At 48.3% G+C, this 24,208-nt stretch overlaps 1 protein-coding gene across 1 annotated transcript in view; it reads left to right on the top strand.

Moving 5' to 3' along the window:
- slit1a (slit homolog 1a (Drosophila)) overlaps positions 1 to 24,208 on the top strand; it is a 145,032-nt gene that overhangs the window by 108,989 nt on the left and 11,835 nt on the right. Inside the window, exons 16-29 of the mRNA XM_038992182.1 lie at positions 2,454 to 2,477; positions 6,612 to 6,756; positions 7,099 to 7,173; positions 7,271 to 7,414; positions 8,387 to 8,530; positions 8,642 to 8,808; positions 10,210 to 10,342; positions 13,274 to 13,342; positions 13,634 to 13,705; positions 20,660 to 20,731; positions 22,899 to 23,062; positions 23,246 to 23,370; positions 23,675 to 23,912; positions 24,032 to 24,125. Coding sequence (XP_038848110.1) covers positions 2,454 to 2,477; positions 6,612 to 6,756; positions 7,099 to 7,173; positions 7,271 to 7,414; positions 8,387 to 8,530; positions 8,642 to 8,808; positions 10,210 to 10,342; positions 13,274 to 13,342; positions 13,634 to 13,705; positions 20,660 to 20,731; positions 22,899 to 23,062; positions 23,246 to 23,370; positions 23,675 to 23,912; positions 24,032 to 24,125 — 1,666 coding nt within the window. The remainder of the gene's footprint in view (positions 1 to 2,453; positions 2,478 to 6,611; positions 6,757 to 7,098; positions 7,174 to 7,270; positions 7,415 to 8,386; positions 8,531 to 8,641; positions 8,809 to 10,209; positions 10,343 to 13,273; positions 13,343 to 13,633; positions 13,706 to 20,659; positions 20,732 to 22,898; positions 23,063 to 23,245; positions 23,371 to 23,674; positions 23,913 to 24,031; positions 24,126 to 24,208) is intronic.

The following is a 24,208-nucleotide window of genomic DNA, read 5'->3' as shown; positions in this document are numbered from 1 at the left end:
CAAGGCTATGCTCACTGAGTCTGTACATAGTCAAAGCTTTCCTTAAGTTTGGGTCAGTCACAGTGGTCAGGTATTCTGCCACTGTGTACTCTCTGTTTAGGGCCAAATAGCATTCTAGTTTGCTCTGTTTTTTGTTAATTCTTTCCAATGTGTCATGTGTATTTTTGTTTTCTCATGATTTGGTTGGGTTTAATTGTGTTGCTGTCCTGGGGCTCTGTGGGGTCTGTTTGTGTTTGTGAATAGAGCCCCAGGACCAGCTTGATTAGGGGACTCTTCTCCAGGTTCATCTCTCTGTAGGTGATGGCTTTGTTATGGAAGGTTTGGGAATCGCTTCCTTTTATGTGGTTGTAGAATTTAACGGCTCTTTTCTGGATTTGGATAATTAGCGGGTATCTGTCTAATTCTGCTCTGCATGCATTATTTGGTGTTTTACATTGTACACCGAGGATATTTTTGAAGAATTCTGCATGCAGAGTCTCAAATACAAATTCCATCTAGACACCGTTGCCCTAGAGCACACAAAAAAAACGATACATACCTCAGCCTAAACATCAGCGCCACAGGTAACTTCCACAAAGCTGTGAACGATCTAAGAGACAAGGCAAGAAGGGCCTTCAATGCCATCAAAAGGAACATAACATTTGACATACCAATTAGGATCTGGCTAAAAATACTTGAATCAGTTATAGAACCCATTGCCTTTTATGGTTGTGAGGTCTGGGGTCTGCTCACCACCCAGTAATTCACAAAATGGGACAAGTCTTACTGAGATGTACTGTCAGAGCCCAGGTCTGACAGAATCTGTGCAGAAGATCTAAGTGCTGCTGTAGGCCATCCTTGGTTGGGGACAGAAGCACCAGATCACCAGATCTTTCTATCTCTCTCTCTCTCTCTCTCTCTCTCTCTCTCTCTCTCTCTCTCTCTCTCTCTCTCTCTCTCTCTCTCTCTCTCTCTCTCTCTCTCTCTCTCTCTCTCTCTCTCTCTCTCTCTCTCTCTCTCTCTCTCTCTCTCTCTCTCTCTCTCTATCTATCTATCTATCTATCTATCTCTAATGCTGTTATCTGTCTCTCTGTCTCTGTGTATCTATCTGGAAGGCTCTTCTCTGTGTCTCTCTCTCGCTCTCTGTTTTGGGACTGACCTCGGTCTCTACATCTACCTCTGTGATCATTCATTTCTCTCTTCCCTGTACTTCTCTTGCTGCTCCCCCTCTCTCCTAGCCTCGTTCTCCTCCATCTCTCTCTCTGTGTCTCACTCCTTGTTCTCCACTCTGTGCGATCACTCTCTCTTAAATACTCTCAATCTCCCTCTCTGCTCTGCCAGCTCGACTCAGACCAATCAATATCCCCCCAGACAGCCTGGAGGCATACTCTCTGTCCTTTTCATTCTTCCTCTCTATTTACAGCATAGGATAGTACTGTACTTTATCCCTTGCCAAGGGTTTTCATGTAGTCCCTCCCTCCCCCCAACCTCTAGCAGGTTTTATAGCACATTAACACATAGTGAATCTGATTTCACTGTTCACCACAGAGAGCTGACATCACTGTATAAGGCTGGAGCTGTGGGTAGGGTTTCTGCCCATGTTCAATTCCTCTAGCATTGTGCCCACTACCTCTCTCTCTGTGGCAACTTCAAATTCCACTGCCCCTTCTCTGCCCCCACCTCACCCTCTTCATTCTCCTTCTTCCCCAGTTCTACCTACCTCCAGGCCCTTTTCCTCTGCCTGCTAGGCATTGTGGGTTTTAGGCTGTGCCCACCTCCTTACTCTCCTGCACTCCCACCCCCTTAGGCTCCTTTACTATACTAATTCCCCTTCTCCCTGGCCCCCTCCCTTCTCCCTGGCCCCCAGGCCCCCTCCCTTCCCCCTGGCCCCCAGGTCCCCTCCCTTCTCCCTGGCCCCCAGGCCCCCTCCCCTCCCAGGCCCTCCCTGTCTCTGGCAACCATAGGATACAGTATAGTGTTTCTGTCTGGCTGTGTGTCTCTCTGCCAGTGTACTGTGTTAGAGCAGTGGGCTCAGCAGCTTGGCACTCCTCTCTCAAAACTCTACTCTCGCCCACGCTGGTTTACAATCTAACATGACCGTCTGCCATGGTGAATAAACATGGTCTGATGATTCCACTTCGTTGATGTGTATTTCTCTCTCTATATGCTTTCTCTTTCTTTCTTCTGTCTTTCTCCCTCTCTCTTGCTCTCTGATTACCTCTCTCCCTCTTCCTTCTCTTCCTCTCCTCATTCTCTGATACAATATCTTGATCTTTAATCTTTTCATAGCTTCTCCATAGCATTGTCATATTTACCATAGTCATAGTTGCCAGTGCCATTTATGAAGATAGTCATATATAGTCATACATGACTATCTGTATCACATCTAGTCATATATATGTGAGTATATATGACTCTGTTTGACCATATCTGTGTTGACTGACATCATTGCTTCTCTCTTGTTTCCATCACAGCCAAGGAACAATACTTCATCCCTGGTGAGTGGGTTGTGTTTACGCTTTCATACTCTTTCTAGCTAGCTTTTCACCTCTCCACAGCTCCACCCCTCCACTCTTTTTCTATTCCTCCTCTTCTTTAACCTCTATTCTTCTAACTGGAATGGGTTAACTCTGGAGGTTTGGGTTTCCCGTAAGTTGTGTGTTTCCTTCTCTGGCTCTATGCCTCACCTCTGTTTGTATAACTCAGACTAACTTTGATAAAGACTGAAGGAAGGTCTTATTTGCTTTGGCACAAGCACATTCACTGACAAATTTACATGTGTGTGTGTGTTTGTGTGTGTGTGTGTGTGTGTGTGTGTGTGTGTGTGTGTGTGTGTGTGTGTGTGTGTGTGTGTGTGTGTGTGTGTGTGTGTGTGTGTGTGTGTGTGTGTGTGTGTGTGTGTGTGTGTGTGTGTGTGTGTGTGTGTGTGTGTGTGTGTGTGGGTAGACAGAAAGGGAGAGAGAGAGAGAGTCTGCGTGATAGAAAGATAGAGGGTCCTCTTTAGCGGTAGAGAATAAAGAAAATAAAGCCCATCAGAGGACGCAGATTCCAATCAGCGGATGTTTTCGGAGTCCTTAACAAGAGCATTTCCAAGAAAATAACTTCACAATTAGAGGAGGTGTGTGTGTGTGTGTGTGTGTGGGGGGGGGGGGGGGGGGGGGTCAGAAAGATAAAGGGCTATCATTGGCAGGCGAATCGAAATGATATTCATTGTGAAGATTAAATGAAAGCCTGATTAATGCAAAATAATAATGACCAATATTCACAAAAACATTGGAATTCCATGTTTTATTCTGGGAATAATTGGACTGTAGAATATACTCTCTAGGACATTATGAAACGTAATCACAGTGAAACTCCAGTCTATTAAAATGAGGTTTCTGTACTGGCAGACAACTCTCTCTCTCTATCCCATCAAACTTACCCTCTCTCTCCCTACCTCTCTTTCTCTGTCTCTCTGTCTGTCTGTCTGTCTCTCTGTGTCTGTCTGTCTGTCTGTCTGTCTGTCTGTCTGTCTGTCTGTCTGTCTGTCTGTCTGTCTGTCTGTCTGTCTGTCTGTCTGTCTGTCTGTCTGTCTGTCTGTCTGTCTGTCTGTCTGTCTGTCTGTCTGTCTGTCTGTCTCTCTCTACCTCTCTTTTTCTGTCTCGCTGTCTGTCTGTCTGTCTCTCTCTCTCTCTCTCTCTCTCTCTCTCTCTCTCTCTCTCTCTCCCTACCTCTCTTTCTCTGTCTCTCTGTCTCTCTGTCTCTCTGTCTGTCTCTCTCTCCCTCTCTCTCTCCCTCTCTCTGTCCCTACCTCTCTTTCTCTGTCTCTCTGTCTCTATGTCTGTCTGTCTGTCTCTCTCTCTCTACCTCTCTTTCTCTGTCTCGCTGTCTGTCTCTCTCTGTCTCTGTCTCTGTCTCTGTCTCTGTCTCTGTCTCTGTCTCTCACTCTCCCTCCCCCTCTATCTCTCTCTCTGTCACTCCTCTTGTCTCAATGAAAGTTAAGTTACTCTGCTGGATCAAAGAACGTCCTGAAACTTTCCTTGTTTCCTGGGTAGCAGGAAATGACATTTCCTTCCGTTCTTCCACTTCGCTCTGTAATGAGCATCATTAGTCTTCAGTCATCGCGTGCGTGTGTGACGTCCCGTCCACAGCCCATTGTAATGAGCGTCATTAGACTTCAGTCATCATCAGTACAAGGCTTCCTGTCTGTCTGAGCAGTTTGTCTCAGAGTCCAAAAGAGACCAATAAGGCTGTCTGTATTGTAGAAGCAGAAGACATGGAACAACGTGTCTCAGTCACACCTGCTCCAACTCAGATAGCCTCAGGAGATGTGGAGAGAAAGATACGTAACTTTACGAAGTGGATATGCATGGATGCGCGTCACAATGGTTAAATATAAACACAACTGGAGACACCCGTCATGTTTGGTTATTATTGACATGGCAGCTGTACCGTAGCTAGCAAAATAGTGTAGAAGTGATTGCTAAATAACAGTAAACCGTTTTAGCTGGCAAGTTAAGCATCTTGGCTAGCTATGAGGTGAAACAATTCACTTATTTTATCACTAATTAGCCATCGCAAATCTCTTCGCTAGCAAGCGTGATGATATCTTCAAAACGGCAAGGTGTCTCCAGCAATGTTGAATTTTTGAGGTTCTATGACGTCTCCACTTACAAGCGTATTGAGGGGCATCCTCTGTCTGTGGCTCTGGGTGCTCTACTCTTTACAGTGGCACGATGACATCATCTCTAAACTTCACTTAGGGGTTGGGCTGAGCGTGCGAGCGCTATGGAACACAGGACACAGAACACTAACTAACAAAAGAACACTGAGCCATCCTCTCTGAGTGAGACACACACACAGACACACACACACATTGAGTGGCTGCTAGTGCCTCTCCATTATTGAGTAGTTGTGATGTAAGTGGCTCCAGGCTCTGGTACGTACACCTCTATTCATAGACAGAGGGAGAGGGGAGAGAGGAAGAGAGGGGAGAGGGGAAGAGGGAGAGAGGGGAGAGGGGAAGAGGGAGAGAGGGGAGAGGGAGAGAGGAAGAGGGAGAGAGGAAGAGAGGGGAGAGGGGAAGAGGGAGAGGGGAGAGAGGGAGAGGGGAGAGAGGGAGAGGGAGAGGGGAGAGAGGAAGAGAGGGGAGAGGGGAGAGGGGAAGAGGGAGAGGGGGGAGAGAGGAAGAGGGAGAGAGGGGAGAGGAAGAGGGGAGAGAGGGAGAGGGGAGACAGGAAGAGAGGAGAGAGGGAGAGGGGAGAGAGGGAGAGGGGAGAGAGGGAGAGGGGAGAGAGGAAGAGAGAAGAGAGGGAGAGGGGGGAGAGGGAGAGGAAGAGGGGAGAGAGGAAGAGGGGAGAGAGGGAGAGGGGAGAGAGGAAGAAGGGAGAGGGTAGAGAGGAAGAGGGGAGAAGGGAGAGGGGAGAGAGGAAGAGGGGACAGAGGGAGAGGAGGGAGAGGGGAGAGAGGGAGAGGAGGGAGAGAGGAAGAGAGGAGAGAGGGAAGAAAATAAGAAGTAGAAGTGCACACCCCTCTGACGTCGTCCCTGAATTCCTCTATTCCTGTCTCCTTCGCTCTCTTCATCACTCTGTCCGTCCCTCCGCCTCTCCCACATACTCTCTCCGTTGCCTTCACCTCTCATATTCATCACACTCATCTTCCCATGCACTGGAGCCACTCCCCTCCTTCCCCACCTGTCTTCATTCCCTTCCCTCTCTCCCTAGCCATCTCTGACATCATCCCTCTCTCATCCCACTCTCACTCTCTTTCTCCATCTCTCTCCCTCTCCTTTAAACACTTCACTTCCTCCCTGGCCTGTACTCTAGGGTCCTCTCTGCTAGACTACCCAAATCCTCTCTGACATCTCATCCCTCTCTCCCGCCTCTCCCCACCTCTCTCCATCTCCTTCTCTCCATCTCTCCTAATATCTCCATCTCCCTCTGGTCTGCATTTAAGGACCTGCTGTTCTTTTCACACCATTGCTCCCACTAGGTCACATCTCTAAAATAGTACTCATCTCTTCCTTCCGTTTCCCCTGCTCTCTCCCTCTTGGCCTATCTCTCTCTCTCTCTCCATCACTCTTTCACTCCTCTTTCCTCTCTGCTCTCTCCCTCCCACTACCCATCTCTCATCTGGTAGTACGTGCCAACCTTTAGGGTCGTGGTAGGCCAGGCGAGAGCTGATCTTTAAAGGCTCGCTCATATTGCACCGAATGTGGATCTAGTGTTCATCTGCAGATCGGTCTTTTAGGGACCACCCGCTGTAGACGTCTACTGCTGACATTTTCACCTAATTCTACATGTAAAATCGGTGCGCACTCGGATTGCAAATTACGGCCGGCACTTTGTTCAGAGGTTCTAAGTACTCTCGGCCAGCAAACGCTATTGGTGTGTCTTAGCCCTCAGGTGTTTAGGTTCATCGTGGCCCTATAGAGTGATTTTCTAAGGCCAGAATAGGCGTAGGCCAGTGTGCCACAGAGAGTTGTAAGGACGTCTCAATGTGTTGTGTGTGTGTGTGAGCTTTTTATACCAGTTGGACGTGTGTATTTTGGGTTTTAGGTACAAGTTTGGTAAAAGGTGGTTTTGTGTGGGTGTTTTTTGTCTGTCATGTACAGAGTTTTTTTTCAAGTTGTGTGTGTTATGTGTCTTCAGGCACCGAGGACGTTCGTCTGAATAATGAGTGTAACAGTGATCCAGTCTGTCCTCCTAAATGTCGCTGTGAGTCCAACGTGGTGGACTGCTCCAACCTACGTCTCAATAAGATACCAGAACACATCCCTTCCTCTACCACTGAACTGTAAGAACACACACACATACACACACACACACACACACACACACACACACACACACACACATGCACACACACACACACACACACACACACACACACACACACACACACACACACACACACACACACACACACACACACACACACACACACACACACACACACACACACACACACACACACACACACACGCCTCCCTGACACTTAACTGCAAGACATCTGGACCACATTAATCACACATTTATGTCAATGGTTTATCTCTGCAAATGTTTGAAACCTCTTCAGGATTCGTCGCTGTGTTTCTGTTTCTTTCTACCCATGTTCTGTTTTCTCCTCTCTTCCCAGTCGTCTGAACAACAATGATATCAGTACACTGGAGGCTGTAGGAGTCTTCAAGACCCTCTCTCAGCTCAAAAAGATGTAAGTTGTAGTTTAGGTTATACTATGGTAACTTATTTACTTAATCAAAGAAGTTCACTGAACTTATTTTTAATCGCTTTAATTGATTTATTCCCAGTAACCTTAGCAATAATAAGATCACAGAGATCGAAGATGGGGTGTTCGAGGGGGCGGGGTCAGTCAATGAGCTCCACCTCACCGCCAATCAGCTGGACTCTGTCCGCAGTGGAATGTTCAAGGGACTGGAGGGACTACGCATGCTGTGAGTCACACACACACACACACACACACACACACACACACACACACACACACACACACACACACACACACACACACACACACACACACACACACACACACACACACACACCCAGTGACACAAACAGATGCAAACATGAGCACATGCATGCACACACACTCATGCATACATCAAATCAAAAACATTTATTTGTCACATGCGCCGAATACAACAGGTGTAGAACTTACCAGGAAATACTTACTAAATAAACTAAAGTAAAAACATTTATCAAAGAAAGTAACACAATAAAATAACAATAACGAGGCTATATACAGGGGGTACCGGTACCGAGTCAATGTGGAGGCTATATACAGGGGGTACCGGTACCGAGTCAATGTTATTCGAGGTAATTTGTACATGTAGGTATGGGGAAAGTGTCTGTATGGGGTAAGTGACTGTATGGGTAAAGTGACTGTATGTGAAAAGTGATTAATAAACAGTGAGTAGCAGCAGTGTAAAAACATCGGGGGGGTCAATATAAATAATCTGGTGGCCATTTGATTAATTGTTCAGCAGTCTTATGGCTTGGGGGTAGAAGCTGTTAAGGATCGTTTTGGACCTAGACTTGGCGCTCTGGTACCGCTATCCGTGCGGTAGCAGAGAGACCAGTCTACGACTTGACTGACTGAAGTCTTTGACAATTATTTGGGCCTTCCTCTGACACCGCCTGGTATAGAGGTCCTGGATGAGAACATACATACATGCCCAGACACTTAATGTACAATTCTCTCTTGCCAGTCTCATGGGACTCCACACAGAAACTATCCACACGCAATAAATGACCAAACTTATCCACATCCTCGAATCTTTATCTAATCCTAATTTATCCAAATCTTTATCCTGATATTTATGTATATCACTATATTTCAATACACTTCATTTCTGTTCACATCACAATGGTATATGACAATTAAGCTGTTCTCTCTATTCCAGAATGTTGAGGAACAACAAGATCAGCTGTATCCATAACAACAGCTTCACTGGCCTGTACAACGTTCGCCTGCTGTCTCTCTATGACAACCAGCTAACTACCATCACCCCTGGAGCCTTCGACACCCTGCAAACACTGTCTACACTGTAAGACACACATACACACATACACATACACATACACACACGGCGCATTAAAGCATAATTGGTGTAATTATTAAGTCTGGTAGTGACTCTCTCCCTCGCTCTCTCCATCAGTAACCTCCTTGCTAACTCCTTCAACTGTGACTGTCGTCTGGCCTGGCTTGGTGATTGGCTGAGAAGCAGGAAGATCGTCACGGGCAACCCTCGATGCCAGCGCCCCGCCTTCCTCAAGGAGATCCCACTACAGGACGTGGCAGTGCCTGACTTCCGCTGTGAAGAGGGTGAGTTACGGTCAACACACACACACACACACACACACACACACACACACACACACACACACACACACACACACACACACACACACACACACACACACACACAAACAAACAAACAAACAAACAAACAAACAAACAAACAAACAAACAAACAAACAAACAAACAAACAAACAAACAAACAAACAAACAAACACACACACACACACAATCCAGCACACAAGTTTTTTTTGTTTTGCCATGCACTGTCCCTTTAAGATAAAGGTAATTACCTATTGATGTTCCCCATTGTGTAGGAGGTAAATTAACTAGCCGGGACTGGACTGATAAAACATTCTGCACCAATTTCTCACTCCTCTTTCTTTCAAAGTCAAAAAGTGGTTGAATGGGACTCTAGGTAATCGACTGTCTTTGTGAACGTATTTTGTTTACCAACTGATTTCACACTCAGCAGTACCTAGGCTTCTGATCGATGCACCTGACAAACACACACAAACACACACACACTCAGCAGTACCTAGGCTTCTGATCGATGCACCTGACAAACACACACAAACACACACACACTCAGCAGTACCTAGGCTTCTGATCGATGCACCTGACAAACACACACAAACACACACACACACTCAGCAGTACCTAGGCCTGTGATCGATGCTGGCTGAGTGGTGGTATTGAGCTGCTGGCTGTATTGACCAGTGAATCTTCTTGCTGCTGAGAATGAATGAATGCTCTGTCTTTGTCTCACCAGCTTTCCTCTGTTCTCAATTCAATTCAAGGGGCTTTATTGGCATGGGAAACATATGTTAACAATGCCAAAGCAAGTGAGGTAGATAATATACAAAAGTGAAATAAACAATAAAAATTAACAGTAGACATTACACTCACAGAAGTTTCAAAAGAATAAAGACATTACAAATGTCATATTATGTATATATACAGTGTTGTAACAATGTACAAATGGTTAATGTACAAAAGGGAAAATAAATAAGCATAAATATGGGTTGTATTTACAATGGTGTTTGATCTTCACTGGTTGACCTTTTCTTGTCTCATTTGGTGACAGGTATCTGTCTCTCCCTCCCTCTCCCCCTCTCTACCTCCCCTTCCACCGCATATCGCTCTTCCTCACACTGCTGTCCCTCTCTTTATCTTTGGTATATGGTATATGTCTCTCCTTATCTCTTTCTCTATCTCCCTCCTTCTCTCCCCCCCTTTCCCACCCCTATTTCTCTAGCTGTGTTCCTCGCCCGATCTGTTTTGTTCTTAGACTTTGCTAAATTGTTAGCGATAATTGTGTGTCTCTGTGTTTAAGTGTGTGACTCAAAGCCATTTGAATAATCAAAATCCCCTCCCTCACTGTCGCCTTCTCCCCCCTCTCTATCTATCTCTCTCTCTCTCTCCAGGTGTGGAGGAGACGAGCTGTGTGCCCAGGCCTCAGTGTCCCAGTGAGTGTACTTGTCTGGAGACCGTAGTACGCTGCAGTAACAAACACCTCCGTGCGCTGCCCAAAGGCATCCCCAGAAACGTCACCGAGCTGTGAGTTCCTTCGCAGAACATCAAACATTTCAATTATAAAATGTTTGTGATGAAATCAGGTTTAACTTTATGGACATGGGCAGATTGTAGCATTGTAGTCAAGACAGAAAGATAGAGACAGGCAGAAAGATAGAGACAGGCAGAAAGATAGAGACAGGCAGAAAGATAGAGACAGGCAGAAAGATAGAGACAGACAGAAAGATAGAGACAGGCAGAAAGATAGAGACAGGCAGAAAGATAGAGACAGACAGAAAGATAGAGACAGGCAGAAAGAGAGAGACATGCAGAAAGAGAGAGACAGACAGAAAGAGAGAGACAGGAAGAAAGAGAGAGATAGACAGAAAGAGAGAGAGATAGACAGAAAGAGAGAGATAGACAGAAAGATAGAGACAGGCAGAAAGATAGAGACAGACAGAAAGAGAGAGACAGGCAGAAAGAGAGAGACAGGCAGAAAGAGAGAGACAGGCAGAAAGATAGAGACAGACAGAAAGAGAGAGATAGACAGAAAGATAGAGACAGGCAGAAAGATAGAGACAGGCAGAAAGAGAGAGACAGGCAGAAAGAGAGAGACAGACAGAAAGAGAGAGATAGACAGAAAGAGAGAGACAGACAGAAAGATAGAGACAGACAGAAAGATAGAGACAGACAGAAAGAGAGAGACAGGCAGAAAGAGAGAGACAGGTTGTAGTTGTTCTCTCAGACATGCCTGTCTGCTCCCAGCGGCCACCAGGCCTAACACTGATGTCACTCTCTCTATGGGGCCCAAGGACTGTGTGGTCCCCAGCAGCAAGAGGACATTTTAATGAGAAAGTTTTGTTGGGATGGGTCTGAACTTTCCTCCACGGGGCACACACACACACACACACACACACACACACACACACACACACACACACACACACACACACACACACACACACACACACACACACACACACACACACACACACACACACACACACACACACACACAGGCTGTCATTGTCGTAGCAGGTGTGACCAGGTGTCCCATGCTTTCATCTGAGAGTGTGCTGCTCCAACACTGTCATTAATGAAACTACTGTAACCCTTGCACACACACACACACAGTCTTTAGCCATATAACGCTCCACCGTTATTACTCCATGCCCCTACCTTATCCCACCTCGCAACACTTACACACACTGTCATTACCCCATCACCTTCACCTCCGTGAGGGCCTCTTTGCCCTCAGGGCAGCATAGAACAATAGCAGAAGACCTCAATGTTGCAGTAGAGATTTATGTGGGGGGTGGGAGTGTGTCCATGGTAGTTACACTCTTTTCCCTTTAACAGCAGAGGGAGGGGAAGATAGTTAGAGAAGGGTGTGGGTGGAGGCAGGGGAGGGTGGAGGAGATAGGTAGAGAGGGGTGTGGGTGGAGGCAGGGGAGGGTGGAGGAGATAGGTAGAGAGGGGTGTGGGTGGAGGCAGGGGAGGGTGGAGGAGATAGGTAGAGAGGGGTGTGGGTGGAGGAGTGGGGAGGGTGGAGGAGATAGGTAGAGAGGGGTGTGGGTGGAGGCAGGGGAGGGTGGAGGAGATAGGTAGAGAGGGGTGTGGGTGGAGGAGTGGGGAGGGTGGAGGAGATAGGGAGAGAAGGGTGTGGGTGGAGGCAGGGGAGGGTGGAGGAGATAGGTAGAGAGGGGTGTGGGTGGAGGCAGGGGAGGGTGGAGGAGATAGGTAGAGAGGGGTGTGGGTGGAGGCAGGGGAGGGTGGAGGAGATAGGTAGAGAGGGGTGTGGGTGGAGGCAGGGGAGGGTGGAGGAGATAGGTAGAGAGGGGTGTGGGTGGAGGAGTGGGGAGGGTGGAGGAGATAGGTAGAGAAGGGTGTGGGTGGAGGCAGGGGAGGGTGGAGGAGATAGGTAGATAGGGGTGTGGGTGGAGGCAGGGGAGGGTGGAGGAGATAGGTAGAGAGGGGTGTGGGTGGAGGCAGGGGAGGGTGGAGGAGATAGGTAGAGAGGGGTGTGGGTGGAGGAGTGGGGAGGGTGGAGGAGATAGGTAGAGAGGGGTGTGGGTGGAGGCAGGGGAGGGTGGAGGAGATAGGTAGAGAGGGGTGTGGTTGGAGGAGTGGGGAGGGTGGAGGAGATAGGTAGAGAGGGGTGTGGGTGGAGGCAGGGGAGGGTGGAGGAGATAGGTAGAGAGGGGTGTGGGTGGGGGCAGGGTGGAGGAGATAGTTAGAGAGGGGTGTGGGTGGAGGCAGGGTAGAGGCAGGGTGGAGGAGATAGGTAGAGAGGGGTGTGGGTGGAGGCAGGGTGGAGGAGATAGGTAGAGAGGGGTGTGGGTGGAGGCAGGGTGGAGGAGATAGGTAGAGAGGGGTGTGGGTGGAGGCAGGGTGGAGGAGATAGGTAGAGAGGGGTGTGGGTGGAGGCAGGGTGGAGGAGATAGGTAGAGAGGGGTGTGGGTGGAGGCAGGGTGGAGGAGATAGGTAGAGAGGGGTGTGGGTGGAGGCAGGGTGGAGGAGATAGGTAGAGAGGGGTGTGGGTGGAGGCAGGGTGGAGGAGATAGGTAGAGAGGGGTGTGGGTGGAGGCAGGGTGGAGGAGATAGGTAGAGAGGGGTGTGGGTGGAGGCAGGGTGGAGGAGATAGGTAGAGAGGGGTGTGGGTGGAGGCAGGGTGGAGGAGATAGGTAGAGAGGGGTGTGGGTGGAGGCAGGGTGGAGGAGATAGGTAGAGAGGGGTGTGGGTGGAGGCAGGGTGGAGGAGATAGGTAGAGAGGGGTGTGGGTGGAGGCAGGGTGGAGGAGATAGGTAGAGAGGGGTGTGGGTGGAGGAGTGGTGGGACAGTGCTACTATCTGACAGGGGGTTGTTAGGGTTAGTGGTCTGGCCTTTCTCTCTCTGTGGCTTTAGAAAGGCCTGAGCTCTGAATGCTGCCATTTCACACAAGTATTAAATGCTGAATGTCTGTCTGTCTCTGCACAGGTATCTAGACGGGAACCAGTTCAGCGTGGTGCCAAAGGAACTGTCTACCTTCAAATACCTCCAGTTAGTGTGAGTGTGTCTTCCTGACCAGCCTTTATATTTACCCGGTGTTATTTGTCAGTGTGTAATTTAACAGTGTGTTCTGTCTCTTCCAGAGACCTGAGTAACAACAAGATCAACTCTCTAACCAACTCTTCATTCTCCAACATGAGTCAGCTCACCACACTGTAAGCACTGATCAGTCCACCGGTCCACTATGAGAGCACGGAACACACAATCACAACTCTCTGGTTATCCAGGATCTGTTTTAACATGAGGGATTGATGACAGGGTATAATCACTGTTTCTGACTCATTCCAGGATCCTGAGTTACAACTCTCTGCGCTGCATCCCCAGTCTGGCCTTTGGTGGACTACGCTCTCTTCGACTACTGTGAGCACATTCTCCTATCCTATCTCTGTGTGCATGCCTGTGGGGGGGGGGGGGGTGTTCGTGTGTGTGTGTGCATGTACTCTATGTAAAAATGTGTGTGTGTGTGTGTGTGTGTTTGTAGAGGACAGAGCAGATGTTGAGAATTGTAGAGTGACTCCAGTGAAGCTGTTCTGGACACTATAAACAGCTAGGGCAGTCCAGTCCAGCCCAGCCCAGCCCAACCCAGCCCAACCCAGCCCAGCCCAGCCCAACCCAGTCCAGCCCAGCCCAACCCAGTCCAGCCCAGCCCAGCCCAACGCAGTCCAGCCCAGCCCAACCCAGCCCAGCCCAGCCCAACCCAGTCCAGCCCAGCCCAGCCCAACGCAGTCCAGCCCAGCCCAACCCAGCCCAGCCCAGCCCAGCCCAGCCCAACCCAGTCCAGCCCAGCCCAGCCCAACGCAGTCCAGCCCAGCCCAACCCAGCCCAGCCCAGCCCAACCCAGTCCAGCCCAGCCCAGCCCAACGCAGTCCAGCCCAGCCCAACCCAGCCCAGCCCAGCCCAGCCCAGCCCAACCCAGTCCAGCCCAGCCCAACCCAGTCCAGCCCAGCCCAGCCCAGCCCAACGCAGTCCAGCCCAGCCCAACCCAGCCCAGCCCAGCCCAACCCAGTCCAGCCCAGCCCAGCCCAACCCAGTCCAGCCCAACCCAGTCCAGCCCAGCCCAGCCCAACCCAGTCCAGCCCAACCCAGTCCAGCCCAGCCCAACCCAGTCCAGCCCAGCCCAGCCCAACCCAGTCCAGCCCAACCCAGTCCAGCCCAGCCCAACCCAGTCCAGCCCAACCCAGTCCAGCCCAGCCCAACCCAGCCCAGCCCAGCCCAGCCCAACCCAGTCCAGCCAGCCCAGCCCAGCCCAACCCAGTCCAGCCCAGCCCAGCCCAGCCCAACCCAGCCCAGTCCAACCCAGTCCAGCCCAGCCCAGCCCAGCCCAACCCAGTCCAGCCCAACCCAGTCCAGCCCAGCCCAGCCCAACCCAGTCCAGCCCAACCCAGTCCAGCCCAGCCCAACCCAGTCCAGCCCAGCCCAGCCCAGCCCAGCCCAGCCCAGCCCAGCCCAGTCCAGCCCAACCCAGTCCAGCCCAGCCCAACCCAGTCCAGCCCAACCCAGTCCAGCCCAGCCCAACCCAGCCCAGCCCAACCCAGTCCAGCCCAGCCCAGCCCAACCCAGTCCAGCCCAGCCCAACCCAGTCCAGCCCAGCCCAGCCCAACCCAGTCCAGCCCAACCCAGTCCAGCCCAACCCAGTCCAGCCCAGCCCAATCCAGCCCAGCCCAACACGATCCAGTCCAATCCAGCCCAACACAATCCAGTCCAGCCCAACACAATCCAGTCCAGCCCAACACAATCCAGTCCAGCCCAACACAATCCAGTCCAGCCCAGCCCAACCCAGTCCAGCCCAGCCCAGCCCAGCCCAGCCCAGCCCAGCCCAGCCCAGTCCAGTCCAGCCCTAACACCTCTTATCCTACAAACATCCATATTCAAGTCTTGTCCTGTACTTTCTACACGGTAGTGAAAGACGGTTGAGGAAGTTTTGGTGATCAGGCTGCAAAAAACGTTCAACTTGTTTGTAAAATAAAAAGCATGAATGTATCATCCATTTCCTCTGTCAAAATTATACATTACTAATACATGATGTTTCACTGACGGTAGTAAACTTTGGATCAGCGCGTCTGCAAACATTTTGCCTAAGTGACTGTTTATAGAATGGACTGAGTGATGATGCAAGTCTGCTCTGCTGCCAACGATACAGTCACTCCTTTACTCCAACGATACAGTCACTCCTTTACTCCAACGATACAGTCACTCCTTTACTCCAACGATACAGTCACTCCTTTACTCCAATGATACAGTCACTCCTTTACTCCAACGATACAGTCACTCCTTTACTCCAACGATACAGTCACTCCTTTACTCCAACGATACAGTCACTCCTTTACTCCAACGATACAGTCACTCCTTTACTCCAACGATACAGTCACTCCTTTACTCCAACGATACAGTCACTCCTTTACTCCAACGATACAGTCACTCCTTTACCCCAACGATACAGTCACTCCTTTACTCCAATGATACAGTCACTCCTTTACTCCAACGATACAGTCACTCCTTTACTCCAATGATACAGTCACTCCTTTACTCCAACGATACAGTCACTCCTTTACTCCAACGATACAGTCACTCCTTTACTCCAACGATACAGTCACTCCTTTACTCCAACGATACAGTCACTCCTTTACTCCAATGATACAGTCACTCCTTTACTCCAACGATACAGTCACTCCTTTAGTCCAATGATACAGTCACTCCTTTACTCCAACGATACAGTCACTCCTTTACTCCAACGATACAGTCACTCCTTTACTCCAACGATACAGTCACTCCTTTACTCCAACGATACAGTCACTCCTTTACTCCAACGATACAGTCACTCCTTTACTCCAACGATACAGTCACTCCTTTACTCCAACGATACAGTCACTCCTTTACTCCAACGATACAGTCACTCCTTTACTCCAATGATACAGTCACTCCTTTACTCCAACGATACAGTCACTCCTTTACTCCAACGATACAGTCACTCCTTTACTCCAACGATACAGTCACTCCTTTACTCCAACGATACAGTCACTCCTTTACTCCAACGATACAGTCACTCCTTTACTCCAATGATACAGTCACTCCTTTACTCCAACGATACAGTCACTCCTTTACTCCAACGATACAGTCACTCCTTTACTCCAACGATAGTCACTCCTTTACTCCAACGATACAGTCACTCCTTTACTCCAATGATACAGTCACTCCTTTACTCCAACGATACAGTCACTCCTTTACTCCAACGATACAGTCACTCCTTTACTCCAACGATACAGTCACTCCTTTACTCCAACGATACAGTCACTCCTTTACTCCAACTGTAATTGAAACAGCAACGTTATGGGAGAGAGAGACAAAGGAGAGACCTAGCCAAAATATGTCTGGCTCGATGGATATAGGGAGAGAAGTGAGAGATGTGGGGTAAGAGAGAGAGAGATGTGGGGTGAGAGAGAGAAAGGGAGAGATGGGAAACAGTGAAGCCTAGGCCAAGTTGTCACTGTTCCTCTCTATCAATTTGGGGAAACTAAAAAGCCATCTGTTGTGTACAACGGCTCAATGGAGAGAGAGAGAGAGAGAGAGAGAGAGAGAGAGAGAGAGAGAGAGAGAGAGAGAAGAGAGAGAGAGAGAGAGAGAGAGAGAGAGAGAGAAGAGAGAGAAGAGAGAGAGAGAGAGAGAGAGAGAGAGAGAGAGAGAGAGAGAGAGAGAGAGAGAGAGAGAGAGAGAGAGAGAGAGAGAGAGAGAGAGAGAGAGAGAGAGAGTCAGCCAGAGACAGATGGAGAGGTTCGTATTATGGGCTGTATGCAATGGAGTGTGTGAGCTTGAATCTTATTTACAACACAAGACTTAGCCCTGTTAGCCCTTTTAGCTAAAGCCTTTAGCTCAGGGAGCTAACTCAAGTCTTCAAGCCTCACGTCAAGGTTACATATCAGGGAGCTAACACAAGTCTTCAAGCCTCAAGTCAAGGTTACTTATCAGGGAGCTAACACAAGTCTTCAAGCCTCAAGTCAAGGTTACATATCAGGGAGCTAACACAAGTCTTCAAGCCTCAAGTCAAGCTTACATATCAGGGAGCTAACACAAGTCTTCAAGCCTCACGTCAAGGTTACTTATCATGCAAATGCAGTTCAGCAGCAGACTTGTCAGACTTCCAAGTGTTTTACCAGGCAGTCTTTCGCTGCTCACAACAAAGAACTACACAAAGCTGCTTTTTACTGCAAAATAAGAGTCAGCCTCCATGATCATTAGGAAACACAAAGCCTTGGTCCTGTTTTTACCAGCAGAATCCCAGTGCAGCTGAATGATCATTAGTTCATACTGTATTTCAGCTCCCAGCCGCTGGCTTTGATCTTAATGAAGCTATATGACCGTGACTCCTGGTACATTTCACTCACGCGCCATATAAGTCTGCTTCATTTGTAACTTATACCCTATGTTAGTATGCAGACACCCCCTCACACACACACATGAACACACACACTCCTCCTCTCTGTCTAGGACCACCCTATTGTCTCAGTTGAACAGGAGTCAGAAATGAAACAGAAAACTTTGATGTCTTTACTGCTGGTCTGATCAATCAAATCCCTCCTATAAAATGTCAATTGGTACCTGGCTCTTTCTTTTCTGAAAGGGAGGAGGGATAGAGAGGCTGAGACAGAAAGTGTCTCAGGCGAGACGTTAAATAGTTTTAACTGTAAGACTCTAAAAGGGGTTCAGAGTTCAAAGTTGGCAGGTTTTAGTGTCCCCTTCACAGAAAGCACACTGAGGTGCCAAACGTTTCATTATAACACATACACACACACACACACACACACACACACACACACACACACACACACACACACACACACACACACACACACACACACACACACACACACACACACACACACACACACGCACACACACCCCTTCAGCTTTACAGACTAGTAAAGACATTTAGGAATCATTAGTGCACACAGCTTCAAACAGGCTAAGGGTCTGGGTCTGGCATGGATGTGGTTTGGGGTGTGTGTGTGTGTGCGAATGTGTGTGTGTGTGTGTGTGTGTATGTGTGTGTGTGTATATGCGTGTGTGTCTGTGCCTGTGTATGATGTTTATTGTGGTTTTGGATAAGGATTAATAAGCTGCTAATTGGCCTGCTGGGTATTAGGTGTGTGCGTGTGTGCGTGCGTGCGTGCGTGCGTGCGTGCGTGCGTGCGTGCGTGCGTGCGTGCGTGCGTGCGTGCGTGCGTGCGTGCGTGTTGGGTATTAGGTGTAAAGGGAGTGTGTCAAGACAGCGCCAGGGTGTGGCCAAGAAGTGTGGGGTGAGAAAGAGAAATTGAGAGAAAAAGAAAGAGAAAGAGAGATTTCAGAACTGAGGTAAAGGAAGAGACATGAAAAAGGGAGGCCAGGAGAGCAGTGAGCCGGTGTGTTAGTAAAGATCATGTTTCTGTAACAGAGACTCCCTGGCTCCTCTCCTCCCCTCTCATCTCTCTCTATCTCTCTGAGACAGTGCTACTGGCCAACTGCCCACTGCAAATCTTTCTCCTGCCCATACCCTCACCCCTAACCCCCTGCCTTGGTAACGGGTATAAGTGTTCAGTCAGCCGGGGCTATAGCATATGAGGGTTAGAGTGGATACATTAAAGGAGTGTACAGAGCTAGCTAGGGGCTAGTACAGTACATGTTCTATCTTAATTTGACCATGTTTCTCACAACAGGAAAATAATCCTATAGAAACAGGAAATGTGAATTATTATGTGGATTATAATTAATGGACACTTTTGTAGGAGTTGATACATTTTGGGGATAAATCAAGTCTGCCACTTTAAAGTGGAAATGACAAACATTAGAAGTCTTTTAACAACTTGAATACCTAACAATTTGCATTTTATGCCGCGCAGGAAAATGTGCTTCAACAAGAGTGATCAAATGAAGATAGCACATCTGTACTGAACAGGAAGGTCTAGTAATAGTTTGGTCAGTAGCCAAGGGTATTAGAAGTAGATATCTGGGCTTCATCCGAAGAGACTGAGACTGTTGCTAATGTCCTGACAAAATAGGACAGCCATATTATTTACTGCCATTAAATCCCTGTGTTTACTGCCATTAAGCCCTGTGTTTACTGCCGAATACTGTTGTATTCGGCGTATGTGACAAATAAAATTTGATTTGATATCTATCGGTTAGCCCAGTGGCTCGTCACCCAATCCCCTCATTGAAAGACGAGGAAGGAAGCAGCCCTGGCACTGGGACTCTGACAGACCCCTTCTCCCCCTCACCCCCACCCCCACTCCAGGCAGCAAATCAAAATCAAATCAAAGTTTATTGGGCGAGTACACAGATTTGCAGATGTTATCGCAGGTGCAGCGAAATGCTATTACTGCACTGTTTCTAACAGTGATACCTAACAATACAAATAAATACAAATACACACATAATTCTGAAAAAAATCAAAAATAGAAGTTATATAGGATGAGCCATGACTAGAATACATTATATATCCTGAGTGTAGAAAACATTATGAACACCTGCTCTTTCCATGACACAGACTGACCAGGTGAATCCAGGTGAAACCTATGATCCCTTATTTATGTAACTTGTTAATTCCACTTCAACTCAATATTAGGAAGCTATTCTTAATGTTTGTGCACTCAGTGTACATATAAAGTGGGTAAAACAGTATGTAAACATTATTAAAGTGACCAGTGTTCAATGACTCTATGTACATAGGGCAGCAGTCTCTCAGGTGCAGGGTGAGTACCGGGTGGTAGCCGGCTACAACAGTCACTAAGAACTGTTCGGAAGTCCTAACTCCCCCTTCGCTCACTCAGACCCCCCCCCCATCTACCCTCATTGCCCCCCTTTAACTGTCAGAACCCTACCACCCTGTCTGGTAATCACAGCCTAGGCACTCTGCTCAGTACTCAGTTCAGTAACCCAACACCAGCCACTCTGGATTCCACTGCAGCCCTATGTCTGTCTCTGCCAGCCAGCCCTGAGCCCCACATAGCAGACATAGAGCCAAACTTTCCCCTGCCCAGACCTGCTGCAGAGAAACAGACGGTAAAGCTGCAGTCATTAGAGAGAGAAGTGTAGCTAACTGATTCACACGGGAGCTCTCCATGCACTCCTCTTTCCCTGTAGACCTCAGGGCCTCTGCAACTGTAACTCGAACATAATGACCCTGCATTGTCTGACTACAGAAACTTCTGAACAAATCTCGACACAGTCGACTTTATCAAAATGTGATCTGACATTTAGGCTGTTTGAACAGAACGGTGTGAGCAGCTCTAGTTGATCATTGTTGAATCCTAATCACCTCCCACTCTGTCTGTCGTCTCTAAGGTCTCTCCATGGCAACGAGATCTCCGAGCTTCCTGACGGCATCTTCAGTGACGTGGCCTCTCTGTCTCACCTGTGAGTACACACACGCACACACATGAGCGCACGTGCGCACACCCACACGCACAGGAGCATGCCCAATACACTCAAACAGACGCACAAGCATACACCTTTCACACACACGAAGAAGTACACACACAAATATTCATCAAACACACTCTTCAATGCAACACCAGTATCAATAAAACATATCACACTTACACACACACACACACACACACACACACACACACACACACACACACACACACACACACACACACACACACACACACACACACACACACACACACACACACACACACACACACACACACACACACATACTTACGCACACACACACACACACACACACACACACACACACACACACACACACACACACACACACACACACACACACACACACACACACACACACGCACACACACACACACACACACACACACGCACACACACACACATACTTACGCATTTACACACACACACACACACACACACACACACACACACACACACACACACACACACACACACACACACACACACACACACACACACACACACTTATGCACTTACACACACACACACACACTTACACACACAAACTTACACACACACACACACAGAGGTGGTCTGGGCTGGTAGTGTGTGTGTCAGGGGGATGGTGGCTAACAGTAGTCCGTCACTAGAGCTGTTTGGTGGGCTTTACATCCGCTGAACTCCCCTGGTCAGCCACAGAGCTGCGGTGATGCTACACACCCCTCCACTGTGACGTCACCAAAGCAAACACACACCTTGTAGGTTTCATTACATTCTTCGCAGTCTGTGGGCTTTGAAGGGAGGTTTGGGTGCATTCGTGTCCATCAGCATGTGTGTGTGGTTGTACGTAACTTTGGGAGGTTGAAGCAGATCTTTACTCCCAGTGGGATCCAGGTTGTCTGTCATGTCAAAGACATCAGCTGTAAATCAATAGTCTATCCATGTCAGGAGCACAGAGGGCAAGGGAGGAGAGAGGGATGGAGAAGGAGAGAGAGGGATGGAGAAGGAGAGAGAGGGATGGAGAAGAGGAAATAAGACGACAGAAGAGAGTGCTGTGAGAGAAGGAGAGAGGAATGGGAGGGGTATACAAGGGAGGATAAGAAGAAGGGTAGAGAGAGGAGAGATATTGCAGGGAGGTAAAGAGAGAAAGATCTAGAGAAGCTTGTGGGGGTTCCTTGTCTTTGTCTATCATTGATCCACAGTCAAGTGCCTTTCATGTTAGCAGATGTCAGATATCAGCTATTGGACTGGAAACACGAGCCTGTGGTTCTGGGTAATGGAGCAGCATCGATCAGGCAGTGTGTGTGACTGTGCGTCACTGTGCCTGCATGCATGTTTTTCTACAGCATTGATTCAGAAGTAGCTATGACTAGTTGTGTTAAGTTCCCTTTTAGCAACTCAATAACTCCCCCTTTGTCTACACTTTGTATCAACAATTCAACAACATTTGTTCTCCTTTCTCTACTTTCAAATGCCCCCCCGTCCCCCCCAGGTATGTCAAATAACTTATCCAACAGCAATGTAATCAGAGATAGTGTTCTGCAAACCTTTCAAGAAGCAGAGGCATAGCTTGTTGGTCCTTTCTAGAAGCAGAGGCATAGCTTGTTGGTCCTTTCTAGAAGCAGAGGCATAGCTTGTTGGTCCTTTCTAGAAGCAGAGGCATAGCTTGTTGGTCCTTTCTAGAAGAGAGAGACTAAGGGTCATTTTCTGACCAACCCGATTGACAGCCTGAATAGCCAACATCTGACCTTTACCGTAACTAACCCTAACCTTAACATCTATAACTGACCTTTACCTTACCCTAACCGTAACCAAACCCCTAACTTTAACCTTAAACCGAAGCATACCCTTAACCTAATTTTAACCAATTTGAAAATGAAGTATTGTTTCTCTTTCTAGAAGTACTGTGTCTTAACAGTTGAGAATGTAGTTCTCTGTGTTATCTGAAGGACGGGAGAGACACCTGCTGGTCAGATAGTGCCACTACATCTAGTGAACCTCAGCCTTCATGAGGCTCTGAGACTCATCCTTATTTCTGCCATGTTTAATTGATTGATTAATTCCTCAAGGTGATTGATACCAACCCTCTGACTGACCCTTACCTGTCCCTGACCCTTAACCTCTGACCCCTCTCCCTCAGGGCAATTGGTGCCAACCCTCTGTACTGTGACTGCCGTTTACGCTGGCTGTCTGATTGGGTGAAGACGGGATACAAGGAGCCTGGCATTGCCCGCTGTGCCGGACCGACGGGCATGGAGGGCAAGCTGCTGCTCACCACCCCTGCCAAGAAGTTTGAGTGCCACGGTGAGATGGATTCATTCATTTTGTTGCGGTTAGCTGTTCTCTCAAAGATCTAGCATCTTTTCAGTTTTCATCTGTCCATGTCTCATGCTAATTCTTGTGTAGATCCAGCTGTACTGTATACTTCAAAACTAAATGAACTGGAAAGGTAAGCATCATGTTAAGTAATACAATGTGTGTGTGTAGGTGAGGTGGACAGTGGCGTCCTGGCCAAGTGTAACCCGTGCCTGTCCAGTCCGTGTGTCAACCAGGGGATCTGTCACAGTGATCTGGTGGAGATTTACAGGTGCAGCTGTCCTCCTGGATTCAAGGTGAGATGTCACATTAACCCTTTACCTACAGGCTGGGCATGCTTCTGTTCCCCGCTCTAACGCTTACTTATCGTCTTTGTGGCTGTTGATGTTTGTGACGAGACCTCTCCACTTTTAAAACCTGTTTTCAGGATGTGCAGGATTTTATTACAGCTCGGATTTAACACACCTGACTCAATTCATGAAAGTTCCTTAACTTGAAATCCAATGACAGACATTCACATGATGCATGTAATCACAGATACTGTCGCTCTCTGGGAGCATAGTTGGTTGGTGACCATCGCTCTTTTCTGTTTGTCTGCAGGGTAGGAACTGTGAGACTGCTCTGAACGTCTGTGTCAGTAACCCCTGTGCCAATGGGGGCACCTGCCAACTAAACGAGGAGGAGGAGGAGGCATACAGCTGTGCCTGTCCCCTTGGTTTTGAAGGTCCTACCTGCCAGACCAACATGGATGACTGTGAAGATAACGACTGTGAAAACGGAGCTAACTGTGTAGATGGTGTCAACAACTATACCTGCCTCTGTCCTCCTTACTACACCGGTAACACATTTACATATTCCACTAGACCAGCCTATCACAGTTGAGTGGGCCAATTATGGTTCACTTTTCCATCCTTTGCTTTACTTTGCTATGTAAATGTAATGTATCTCTCTCTCCAGGGGAGATGTGTGAGGAGATGGAGGATGTGTGTGCTCCAGGTGTCAGTCCGTGTCAACACCAGTCTACCTGTCTCATCAGCTCTACTGGACCTCAGTGAGTACACAATGTCAACCTGTGTGTGTGTGTGTGTGTGTGTGTGTGTGTGTGTGTGTGTGTGTGTGTGTGTGTGTGTGTGT

The sequence above is a fragment of the Salvelinus namaycush genome, chromosome 4 (assembly GCF_016432855.1).
Source record: "Salvelinus namaycush isolate Seneca chromosome 4, SaNama_1.0, whole genome shotgun sequence".
NCBI lineage: Eukaryota > Metazoa > Chordata > Actinopteri > Salmoniformes > Salmonidae > Salvelinus > Salvelinus namaycush.
The sequence above is the reverse complement of the archived record's forward strand: the minus strand, read 5'-3'. Positions and strand labels throughout refer to the sequence as shown.